Here is a 13359-nt window from a genome sequence, read left to right as displayed (position 1 = left end):
AAAATCTTTCCTGGTCCTAGCACACTGATGCAATTATAAAGAAGGCACATCAGTGCCTCTACTTCTTGAGAAGATTACGAGAGAGATTAAGAGAGTCGGTATGTCAAGGAAGATTCTCTCGAACTTCTACAGGTGCACAGTCGAGAGCATACTGACTGGCTGCATCGTGGCCTGGTTCGGCAACTTGAACTTTCAGGAGTGGAAAAGACTGCAGAAAGTTGTGACCACTGCCCAGTCCATCACCGGCTCTGACCTCCCCACCATCGAAGGGATCTATCACAGTCGCTGCCTCAAAAAGGCTGCCAATATCATCAAAGACCCATACCATCCTGGTCACACACTCATTTCTCCGTTGCCATCGGGAAGAAGGGCCTGAAATCTAACATCCAGGTTCAGGAACAGCCACTTCCCCACAGTCATCAGGTTATTAAACACAACATTGAATAAGCTCTGAACAATAACAGTCTATTATTATTATTGCACTTTATCTGTTTATTTATATTATATGTGGTCTATGGTCTATAGATACACTGAACGTTTATCTTCCATTTTGTATTATGTTTACATATTCTGTTGTGCAAGTAAGAATTTCATTGTCCTATCTGGGACACATTACAATAAAACTCTCTTGACTTGTGATAACTCTGCCTCAAGTTGAGAGCTGACAGCTATGGGACATGGTATGCTGCATAGATATTGATGGGCCATATTCAAGATTGATGTTGCTCTTGTGGATTGCATCAAGGATCAATACTCAGATGAATGATAGAGTGTAATGCTTGTTAATATGGTATCCTACATGGTCTGTGCCTGTTGAATGCAAAAATCCGCTGGGTTTAATGCATGTGGCCGAGGTAAAATGTGTTTGATAGAGGCTTGCAAGAGAAACATTTAAACAAAGGCCTCAATCTCCTCCAATGTGCAAAGTGTAGATAATGGAGTTAGGGTGTTGGGGGGGGGGGGGGGGGTGGTTGTAAATGTTCTTGGAAATTGCGGGTGAGAGGCCAGAGGAGAGGGAATTAAATAGTTACAATTCCTCTACTCTGTGTTTAAGGTACTTAACATCTCATTTTAATAATACACATTTTTTGTTTTCTTGTGTTAGTTGCCCATACCACAGGTAAAGGCCGCGGTGACAAGGTGCGGCTGTTTCGTGCTGAGAAGTCATATGCAGTGAAGTGTGGAAAGTGGTATTTTGAATTTGAAGCTGTGACTGTGGGAGAAATGAGAGTGGGATGGGCACGGCCTGACTGCAGGCCTGATATACCATTGGGTGCTGATGACCTTGCTTTTGTCTTTAACGGATTTAAGGTTTGTTGTATTTTTTTTTTCTTAAAATCAACAATGAATAATATTGTGCAATTCCAAAAATAGGAAAATTAATCTTGCAATTGCTGTATGTGGAGAGTAAAAGTAAACGTTCAGATGCATTAAGTAAGGTCAGGTGATATGAATTCAGGGATCGCATTCTCCAACAAGAATCACTGGATGGTACAAACCCTGGTTAGTTTCACATACACCCTTTCTCCCATTTCCCTGTCTGGTTATTCCTAATATATCCTGCCTGAATTTGAACTGCAGTGTTTTATAATCAGTAATTTATAAAATCAATGATATCCCTGCAAAATGAAAAGTGGCAGATGTCACCATTTGTTGTTTCATTTAAAAAAAATACTTTTGACTGCAACATTGTGACATATTCAAAAAGGATTGAACGATGGAAACAATACAAAGATGACTAATGGCAACATACAGGGAGCTAATAAATTGGAAGTATTGTAATTGATGAATGAATCTCAATATTTTCTGTTCTGGGCTGCTTTCATTGCCGAAGTGAGGCCATGAGGCCGAAGGGAGGAACAGCACGTCATATACCGTTTGGGTAGCTTTCAAATTTCAGTCGATTAACCAATAACCACCTCCACCCTCCTTTCCCCCCCTCTCTTCCCTTTGGCCCGCTTGGATGGGCACTCCTGCAATTTAACTTTCCCCTTTTCCCCCCCCATCTCTTTCCACCTATCTCTGGCTTTACATTTCATGCCTTTTCTCCTTATCTCATAATCTTGTGTCTTTCAACTTTGGCCTTTGTCCATCTAACTGCCAATCAAACCCTCACTCGCCTGTAAACACCGATCACTTGCCTGTCTTTGTCCTGCCCTCACTACCTCTCTTCTAGCTTTCTCTCCCTACTACAATCAGTCTGAAGAAGGGTCCCAACTACAATTTTGCCCATTCATGCCTTCTGGTGCTGCTACCTAACATGCTCTTTTACTCCACCACTTTGTGTCTTTAAAAAAAATGTTTTAAGTGTGATTTTGTGTGCAGGTCCAGACGTTGCAGGCATCTACTTCATGGAAAATGTATCTCAAAGAGGGACAGAATAACTCGGGAGACAAGTATATTAATCACAAAATGTTGTTACAAAACAGGTTAAGAAAACCCATATGAAAGGAAAGCAAAAGGACTGGAATTAATTTCCAAAGGGATATAAATTGGAAGAAGCAAGCTTATGTTAAACATTAAACAAAATTGCTCTGTCTATAGAAAGCACTTTTGGAAGTGCTAGGGATGATTCAAAGGAAGCTTTACCAATATGATACTTTAATCAATAGGTTATGCCTGTTAGGATAGGTTTTAAAAGCAGAAGGTTTTTATATGATTAAAGGGTGAATCATATATTTTTTGATTATGGAAGCTCTTAATTAATTACATGTAAAGAAGATTGCATTACAATTGGATCATCTGCATCATGCCTCTTTGTTCTACACCATCCAATATAATTGAAAAACAAATTAGAAATTTGCCATGTCAGAAAGACATTGCTTTATATTCCAGAGGCAGAGGCTTTTCCATCTAAGACATATTGAATACATGTATTGGAGCGAGTTAAAGGAGATTTTCCTGAGCAGGTTTCAAGCCAGAAGTTGGAATCTGAAGTACTTTACTTACCTAGTTCATCACTAGTTTTAGATTGCTCTCATCCCCACTCCCCCTCTCGATGGAATATCTGAGAAATTTCTTCACCCAGATTGTGCTTAAAATCGGGAACACATTTTCACAAGGATTAGTTGAGGTGAATAGAATAGATACATTTAAAAGCAATAGATTGAGGAATGGGGGACGAGATGGATATGTTGATAGGGATTGTTTAAAAAAGTATGTTGGGAGGGGTGACATATGCATAGACTAAAACTTCACATGTCAGTAGTGCTGATTGCCTTATTTCTGTACTGTATATTTAAGAATACTTTAAATTTGCAATATACCAAAAAATGTTTTGTTTTAATGTAATTTTGAGACTAGCAGCATTTGCTAGTTTGCCACAGCTACTTAACCAATGTGATTCATACTGGCTGTAAGCTAAGTATCTCTTTCCTTGATCCCCCAGGGACAGCGCTGGCATGTAGGGAGTGAACCGTTTGGCCGTACGTGGCAATCAGGTGATGTGGTTGGCTGTATGATTGACCTGGACGATATGAACATCATGTTCACGCTCAATGGAGAGATGCTTATCAGAGATTCTGGTTCCGAATTGGCTTTTAAGGACATTGAAATAGGCGATGGTAAGTTCTTGCCATTTAAAAAAATGCATGGAAGTGTTTATTCCTTCAGTTTAGTTATCCTAATAACATCAAAGCTGAAGCATTAATGTGTCCCAAAATAGAGGTGGTTCATTTAGGTGATGGTTCTGTTTCTATGAAAGCTCATATTATACAGTACCCTCCATAATGTTTGGGACAAAGACCCATCATTTAATTATTTGCCTCTGTACTCCACAATTTGAGATTTGTAATATAAAACAAAATCACGTGGTTAAAGTGTATGTTGTCAGATTTTAGTAAAGGCTATTTTTATACATTTTGGTTTCACCATGTAGAAATTGCAGCAGTGTTTATACATAGTCCCCCCATTTCAGGGCACCATAATGTTTGGGACACGTGGCTTCACAGTTGTTTGTAATTGCTCAGGTGCGTAATAATTACCTCTTTAATGCAGGTATAAGAGAGCTCTCAGCACCTAGTCTTTCCTCAAGTCTTTCCATCGCCTTTGGAAACTTTTATTGCTGTTTATCAACATGAGGACCAGAATTGTGCCAATGAAAGTCAAATAAGCCATTATAGGAGTGAGAAACTAGAATAACACTGTTAGAGACCTCAGCCAAACCTTAGGCTTACCAAAATCAACTGTTTGGAACATCATTAAGAAGAAAGAGAGCACTGGTGAGCTTACTAATCACAAAGGGACTGGCAGGCCAAGGAAGACCTCCACAGCTGATGATAGAAGAATTTTCTCTATAATTAAAAAAAAATCCACAAACACCTGTCCAACAGATCAGAAACACTCTTCAGGAGGGAGGTGTGGATTTGTCAATGACCACTTTCCGCATAAGACTTAATGAACCAAAATACAGAGGCTACACTGTAAGATACAAACCACTGGTTTGCCGAAAAAATAGGATGGCCAGGTTACAGCTTGCCAACAAGTAAATAAAAGAGCAACCTCAGTTTTGGAAAATGGTCTTGTGGACAGGTGAGACAAAGATGAACTTATATCAGAGTGATGGCAAGAGCAAAGTATGGAGGAGAGAAGGAACTGCCCAAGATCCAAAGCATACCACCTCATCTGTGAAACACGGTGGTGGGGGTGTTATGGCCTGGGCATGTATGGCTGTTGAAGGTGCTGGCTCACATATTTTCATTGACGATACAAGTGCTGATGGTAGTAGCATAATGAATTCTGAAGTGTATGGACACATCCTATCTGCTCAAGTTCAAACAAATGCTTCATAACATTGGCCGGCGGTTCATTCTACAGCAAGACAACGATCCCAAACACACTGCTAAAGCAACAAAGGAGTTTTTCAAAGCTAAAAAATGGTCAATTCTTGAGTGACCGAGTCAATTACCCGATCTTAACCCAAGTAAGCATGCCTATTATATGCTGAAGAGAAAACTGAAGGGGACTAGCCCCCAAAACAAGCAAAACAAGATGGCTGCAATACAAGCCTGGCAGAACAGCACCAGAGAAGACACCCAGCAACTGGTGATTTCCATGAATCACAGACTTCAAACAGTTATTGAATACAAAAGATATGCAACAAAATACTAAACATTTCATTTACATGACATTGCTGTGTCCCAAACATTATGGTACCCTGAACGTTAAAAGTCAAAGTAAAGTCAAAGTAGCCTTTATTGTCATTCAGACCTTTCGGTCTGAACGAAATTTCATTGCCTTGCAGTCATACATATAATAAAAATGACAAAAACACACAATAAAAACAAATTAACATCCACCACAGTGAGTTCACCAGGCACCTCCTCACTGTGATGGAAGGCAAAAGTCTTGGGGAGACACTGCTGTAATTTCTACATGGTAAAACCAAAATGTATAAAAATGGCCTGACAATGTGACAAACCACATGTGATTTTTTTTCTATTACATATCTCAAATTGAGGAGTACAGAGGCAAATAAATAAATGATGGGTCATAGGAACATAGAAACATAGAAAGTAGGTGCGAGAGTAGACCACCAGGTCCGTCGAGCCCGCACCGCCATTCGCTCATGGCTGAACACTAAACAGACACACTTACCCACAAACAGTAGACACAAGACACAGAACACAAGACACTACCCTCCCCTTTATACCGCTATCACCCCTCTCCACCCCAAGAACCTCGTGATCTCCTGGGGGAGGCAAAAAACCGGATAAAAACCCAGGTCCAATTCGGGAAAAAAATCCGGGAAATTCCTCTCCGACCCCAATCCAGGCGATCGACACTTGTCCAGGAGATCACTCAGGTCTTACTATACTAACCATACCTAGGTCCATATCCCTGCCCTCTCCCCGTAGCCCCTTATCCCCTTGGCAGCTAAAAAAACATCTATTTTAGTCTTAAATATATTTAAAGTTTCTGCTTCCACTGCTCCCTGGGGCAGTGAATTCCATAAATTAACCACCCTCTGGGTGAAGAAGTTCTTCCTCATCTCAGTTTTAAAAGAGCCCCCCCTTATTCTGCAACTATGTCCTCTAGTTCTAGTTTCCCCGATCATTGGGAACATCCTCGGTGCATCCACCCGATCAAGGCCCCTCACGATCTTATATGTTTCAATGAGATCGCCTCTCATTCTTCTAAACTCCAAAGAGTAGAGTTCCAACCATGGGTCTTTGTCCCAAACATTATGGAGGGCACGGTACATAATAATAATAATAATAATAATAACTTTATTTATAAAGCACTTTAAACAACTACAGTTGCCACAAAGTGCTGTACATGAGAAATCATGAACAAAAAGCTATTACAAACAATTAAAAACCATTAAAAACCGTAAAACGAAGGACTATAAAAAACACACTAAAAATTAAAAGACATTAAAAGCACTAAAAACAGGAGCAATGCCTCAGCCAGTGTCGAAAGCCAAAGAATAAAAATATGTTTTTAGGGAGGATTTGAAGATGGACAGTGAGGGGGCCTGTCTGATGTGCAACGGCAAGGTGTTCCAGAGTGCCGGAGCAGCAACAGAAAAGGCTCTATCCCCTCTGAGCTTCCGCTTAGACCTTGGTACCTCAAGGAGCAGCTGATCAGCTGACCTGAGGCACCGGGCAGGAGCATATAGGTGGAGCAGCTCAGAGAGGTAAGGCGGGGCGAGCCCATTCAACGATTTAAAAACAAATAAAATAATTTTGAAATGAACTCGAAAGTGCACTGGGAGCCAGTGTAGGGAGGCCAAAATTGGCGTAATGTGCTCCCTCTTTCGAGTTCCAGTCAAAAGGCGGGCGGCAGCATTTTGAACAAGCTGGAGACGAGCCAATGAAGCTCGTGCGACTCCAGAGTAGAGTGCGTTACAGTAATCCAGCCTAGATGTAATAAAGGCATGGATTACTGTTTCAAAATGCTCCCGCTCGAGAATGGGCTTCACCTTTGCCAGCTTCCTTAGGTGAAAGAAGCTGGACTTAACCACCGCGCCTATTTGTTTGTCTAGTTTAAAATCACCGTCCATCCTAAAACCCAGGTTCAAGACGGTTGGCTTTACAGACAATGCCAGTGGACCCAAGTCAACAAAGGGAGGTTCACGGCAGCCATTGGGGCCAAACAAAATCACCTCTGTCTTCTCTTCATTAAGTCCCAGAAAGTTTAAGGCCATCCAGGACTTAATGTCCTCAAGACAAGACAGAAGTGATTTTAAAGAATAGTCTTCCTCTTTCCTGAGTGGCATATATAACTGGCTATCATCCGCATAAAAGTGAAAGGAGATGCCATGCCTTCTTAAAATTGAGCCCAGAGGAAGTAGGTATAAGGAGAAGAGCAGGGGCCCTAAAATTGAGCCCTGTGGAACCCCATATACCAAGGGAGTGGAGGAGGATTCAAAGCCAGCAAGGCTTACCCGCATGGTTCTGTCTGCCAGATAGGACCTGAACCATCCCAGGGCACTGCCACAAATGCCCACTTGGTGCTGTAGTCTGGAAATTAAAATTCCATGGTCCACTGTATCGAAGGCGGCAGATAGGTCCAGCAAGACAAGAACCACATAATTACCTGAGTCGTTTGCCAGGAGGATGTCGTTGAAGACATAATCACATAATTAAAACTGGGAATGAAGTGTTAGACTGTCAATAATATTTTTTTTTCCTGTAGGATTTTTTAAATTAAAGTATTTTAATAGTTATACATTTATTTTTGTTACTGCAAGCTAAGAATGTTAAAATATGTCTATAACATTGTGTAATAAAGTATCATTGCACAAGTGTCACTAGAAGTGGCACAAATGGTGTGGCACGGTGGTACAAATGGCTCTGACACATAGCAGGGGAAAGGTGTTGTCAAGGAGAGTTCTTGTTATAGGAAAGTTGATATTAAAGAGAACAAATAGATTCTGTGGTCGTGAGCTATCATGACTCTATGATAATGTTTCCTCCCTGCTGCCAGTGTCAAGGATGACTCTGAGCAGTTGCAGAACATTCTCAGGGGGAAAGTGAGCAGCCAGAGGTCACTGTATGCAATGATACTGATGACGTACATGGAATAAAGTGGTAGATCCTGTAGAGTGATTAAAGGCAAAAGTTTAAAAGGCAGTGCCTCTGGAGTACTCCCTGTGCACGTGCGTGAGTGTAGGAATAGGAGGACAGCATATATGAATACATGGTTGGTGAATTGGTGCAGGCAGAAAGGATTCCGTTTCTTGCAACGTTGGGATCTTTGTTGGGCAGATGTGACCTATACAAGAGAACAGATTGCATCTGAACTGGAGGGGTCAAGCCAGGAGATTGGCTTGACCAGTAGGAAGGCCAGGCAGGGGTAGGGCATGGAGCAAGGAAGGTCATAGACTAAATTATATTTATTTTAATGCATGAAGCCTTATGGGTAAGGCATATTAGCTCAAGGCATGGATTTGCACATGGGATTGTCATATTATAGCTATTACAAAAACCTTGCTGAGGGATGGGTAGAACTGGTAGTTCAGTGTTCCAGGGTACAGATGCCTACGGCGAGATAGAAGTGGAGCTGTGAGATGAGGTAGTGATATTATTTAGAGAGAACCAGCTGCCAGTGCTAGAGGTTGGTAAAGTTACCACATTTTAAAGACATTCGAAGTTCATGGATAGGCAAGTTTTAGAGGGATTTGGCCAAACACAGGCAAATAGAGCTAGCTGAGGAGAACACCTTGATTGGCATGGACAAGTTGTACTGGAAGGCCAGTTTCCATGCTGCAAAACTCCATGACTTTCACAGCAGTAGTTAGAGAGAATGGCTCGTGAGGCTATATGGGAAGAACTTAGAAAATGTTTGTGATCACTTTGATGTGATTGTACGATAGGTCTCCCATTATTTAGTGTGAATATGTAGAAAATATGTAGAAAAATCACAGATAGATGGAGAAACAATAGGTTGTAATATTAGCTTATTTTAAATTCCCTAATATGGACTGGCATTGCCATAGTGCTAAGGGAATAAATGAGGCAGAATTTGTAAAATGTGTCCAGGAAGGTTTCCTCAAGCAATGTGTAGCCCTGCTAGAGAAGAGGCTAGACTCAAACTCCTCTCAGGAAAGGATGCTGGCAAATGGCTAAAGTGTCGACCGGAAACATAAAATCGTTATGGAAAAAGATAGGACTGGTTCGCAATCCTAAAGTGGGGCTAAGCTGATTTGATGGCATTAGACAGGAACCAGGATAGGTAATCAGCAGCTAAAGGGCCATCTGGCAAGTAGGAGGCCCTTGCAAATGCCAGTGATGTCCTGTAACATTACTAATGAGTATGTGTCAGTGATGGTGAAATGCATAAAGATGGATAAATCTTAGCCTAGTACATTGATGGATGCAAGAAAAATGCTGGAGCATGGCAGAGACTTTTGTACCATCTTTAGCCATGGGTGAGAGACTGAAAGATTGGAGATGGTTAATGTTCTGTGTTTCTGAAGGGCAGGTGACTGCAGACCTGTGAGCCTTAAATTAGTGGCAGGAAACTTACTGGAGAGGGTTCTGAGAGGAGGGATTTATTTACATTTGGAAAGGCAAGGAGCAATTAGGAATAGTCAGCATTGCTTTATGCATGAGGAATCGAGTCTTCTGTATTTGCTCGAGGTTCATGAAGAGATGACCAAAATAATTGATTAGTGCAAGGCTGAAGACACTGTTTACATTTGAGTTTGCATGCCTTTGACAATGTTCTTCACGGAAGACCAGTCTGGAAAATTAGAGCATATGGGATTCAGGTTATGTTTATAATTCAGCCCTGTCTGATTCCTCTTTATTTGCTGCATTGCAAGGAAAATAAGTCTAGCCTATCCAAACTCTTCTCATAACAGACAACATTTTGGTGAATCTCTTCTGCACCCTTTACAGAGCAATCATGCCATTTCTGTAGAAACAAGGAACTGTAGATGTTTTACAAAAAAGGACGCAAAGTGTTCGAGTCACTTAGTGGCTCGCAGCATCTCTGGAGGACATGGATAGGTGAGGTTTCATGTTTATTCTGATTAAAGGGAGGTGGAAAAAGAAAAAGAAAACTGGGTGAGAGGAGGGGCAGGACAAAGCGTGATAGGTAGACGCAGGCGAGGGGATTTTTTTTAATAGCAGATGGTTGAAACAAAGGCCAGAGACTAAAACCAAAGGTGTGAGAATGAAGGATTGAAGAGTTGCAAATTGTTAAATCACAGAAAGGAATGTGAGTGTGAAATGTTTTTTAACTTTCTGTACTTGTGACAATCAAAGTTGAACAATAACAATTTTGCTCTTGATAATTTCTTCAGTTGGTAATGAAGCCTAGCATCCCGTAGGCCTTCTTTATCGCCTTATCTACCTGTATGGCCATCTTAAAAAATCTTTGCACATACCTCAAGATACCTCTGTTCCTCAATACTCCCTTGTCACTACCATTTATTGTGTACTTCTACTGTCATACAGAATTACTCTGCCAAATTTACTAGTTACCAAAGGTTTTCAGGCATTTTTCTCACTTGTGACTTCCCAGTCTGACGTTAAGTTTTTTTTCAGGGTTCATTCCTGTGTGTAGCCTGGGACTTTCTCAGATTGGGCGCATTAACCTAGGCCAAGATGTTAGCAGCCTGAGATACTTCCCCATCTGTGGTTTACAGGAAGGTTTTGAGCCCTTTGCTGTAAATATGAAACGGGATATCACAATGTGGTTCAGCAAAAGTTTGCCTCAGTTTGTTCCTGTTCCTGCTGACCATGGCCACGTTGAGGTAAGTTTGAATAAAATCATACTTGTGTTAAAGTGGTGTCATCTATTATAAATTCAGATCAAGCACTGTTCCCTTTGTAATCTGGTATATTATTTTGAAGCTATACAAAACACAATTAAAACACGAAGATAGACACAAAGCTGGAGTAACTCAGGTAGCATCTCTGGAGAGAAAGAATGGTTTCGGGTCGAGACCCTTCAATTAAAACACAGCAGATTTGAGGTTCACGTTTTACAACACAAAACATATTGTACAGATCCATTATTATGAAGCTAAAAATATATTGGAAATCCAAAGTAAAAAATGATATGCTGGCAATCCTCAACCGATCCGGCATCATCTAAGGACAAAGAAACAATTGTTTAAGAAGATGCTGGAAAAAATCGGAAGTAGACTAAAAATGCTGGAGAAACTCAGCGGGTGAAACAGCATTATGGAGAAAAGGAGTAGGCAACCTTTCGGGTCAAGACCTTCTTCAGACTGATGTCGGGGGGGGGGGGGGGGGGGGGGGGTGGGGGGGGAAGGAAGGAAGGAAGGAAGGAAGAGGCGGAGACAGTAGGCTATGTGGGAGAGCTGGGAAAGGGGAGAGGAAGGAGGGACAAAGCAAGGACTACCTGAAATTGGAGAAGTCAATGTTCATACCGCTGGGGTGTAAACTACCCAAGCGAAATATGAGGTGCTGCTCCTCCAGTTTGCACTGGGCCTCACTTTGGCAATGGAGGAGGCCCAGGACACAAAGGTCAGATTCAGAATGGGAGGGGGAGTTGAAATGCTGGGAAACCGGGAGATCAGGTTGGTTAGTACGGACTGAAGGGTCTCGACGCGAAACGTTGCCTGCTCCTTTTCTCCATAGATGCTGCCTCACCCGTTGAGTTTCTCCAGCATTTTTTGTGTACAAAGAAACAATTATTATGTTCGTTTGATGAGCTTTTATCAGAACCAGTGAAAGATTGTGCATCTGAAAAGTATGGGAGTTATGTTGGTTCAATGTACCTGTTAAGAAACTGATGAGATCATATGGGGTGGTCAACATTTATTGTGCATAAATCGATCATTCCACACCTCACAACAATTTTATGCTAATCAAAGTGGATTAAATTTGCATCTGATGATATTTTCCTGATTACAAATGTCTTTCCACAATTTTCTGCAAAGTTGCCTGGATTGGGAAAAGTTTTTTTTTATCCAGAGTGCATGTTTTTTTTTTGGCATGAGTATTTAAAATCATAAGGGATGAGAAAAAGATAGAAAATAGCATTTTCACATGAATTAAAAATTTCTGAATAGGTCGGTAACAGATGCAGGGGCAAGCTTTTCACTTGGAGTGTTGTGAGCCATTGTTATTTCTGGTGACTGAAGCAGGGATGCTAACATTTGGATAGGTTATTGGAGTAAAACTGCAGATGCTGGAAACCTGAAATAAAAGCAAGAAACACTGGAAACACAGCAGGTCAAGAAGCATCAATGGAGGGAGAAATAGAATTAGACCTTTGGGTCAGAGATCTCAGGGGTGACAAAATAAGTATGTTAAGTTGTAAAGCGGAAGAGGTGGAGCAAACAAGAAATATCTGTAATTGGATAAAGACCAAATTTGTCAATGTAACAATTGTTGAAACCAAGCAGAAAGAGACAGGAAATGAAAATCAAACAAAACTATAGTTCAGCCACCTGTATGCAAAGAAAAAAAGAAACCTGGTTACCGTGAAATTGTTCAATTTGGTGTTGTTCAGAGCAGCTCTTGGGCTTGCGTGGCAAAGGGGTGCCGTGACTTGAGGCGCACTCATCGTGCATCTGACGCAAGCCCAAGAGCTGCTCTGCACAACACCGGCTGACCGCCTGGGTCAAGACGAGATGGAGAGACCAGTGGAAGTCAGCAGAACCATCTAAGCTACGCCATTACATCGATGATCTCATGGACGTCCCTGGCCAGGACCTGCCCCGAAAGCAGTTGACAACCGCTTGAGGACAGGCATCGGACGCTATGGAGTAGCGATGAAGAGGTGGGGTCTCGTGGACAGCACCTCCTGCGAGTGTGGGGACCCAACACAGACAGTGGAGCACATAGTCACCAGTTGCCTCAAACACCGGCCACTGAATGGTAAACGAGGTCTGATTGACCTGGACGATGACACGTTGGCCTGGCTCGCCTCAACGGAGCTGCAGGTCTAAAAGACACACGACAGAAGAAGAAGCTCAATTTGGTATAATGTCCCAAGGGTTTCAACATATCTACATGCATGAGAATATGCTCTTCCTTGACCAAACAAGAAGTCAGAGTGGAATAGAAAATCAAAATGGAAGATTGTGTCACTCTTGAGTGCAAGTGTTCTGCATAACAGCCAATCTGCGTATTGAGTGCTGTATGCAGTATATTAATTTGGAAGTGCAAGTGAAATGCTAATTCACTTGGAAAAGCTGCTCTGGATGGTTAAAATGATAGGTGTCACATATCATGTAGTTCCATGAGAAAGTGGATCATGGAGATGCAAGAATGAACAGGAGAATTGCAGAGAGGATGGCCTCTTCAGGAAGCTGGAAGAGGTAGGGAGGGTTACATTTATTTGGCAGTTGAATCCTTTTGGAGCTGGTGGAAATTATGTGGGTGAAGATGGGGAGTGCTATTTTTTTTTCTTCTGGCTAGAAGTAGATGAGAA

General features: G+C 41.6%; 1 protein-coding gene across 7 annotated transcripts in view; it reads left to right on the top strand.

The window, feature by feature from the left end:
- The window catches only part of ryr1 (ryanodine receptor 1), a 604017-nt gene that overhangs the window by 173180 nt on the left and 417478 nt on the right, over positions 1 to 13359 (top strand). For all 7 annotated transcript variants that reach the window (XM_033014584.1, XM_033014582.1, XM_033014581.1 and 4 more), the window contains 3 exons: positions 1106 to 1311; positions 3389 to 3563; positions 10497 to 10705. In XM_033014584.1, the coding sequence (XP_032870475.1) occupies positions 1106 to 1311; positions 3389 to 3563; positions 10497 to 10705 (590 nt within the window). The remainder of the gene's footprint in view (positions 1 to 1105; positions 1312 to 3388; positions 3564 to 10496; positions 10706 to 13359) is intronic.

The sequence above is a fragment of the Amblyraja radiata genome, chromosome 41 (assembly GCF_010909765.2).
Source record: "Amblyraja radiata isolate CabotCenter1 chromosome 41, sAmbRad1.1.pri, whole genome shotgun sequence".
Classification (NCBI taxonomy): domain Eukaryota; kingdom Metazoa; phylum Chordata; class Chondrichthyes; order Rajiformes; family Rajidae; genus Amblyraja; species Amblyraja radiata.
The sequence above is the reverse complement of the archived record's forward strand: the minus strand, read 5'-3'. Positions and strand labels throughout refer to the sequence as shown.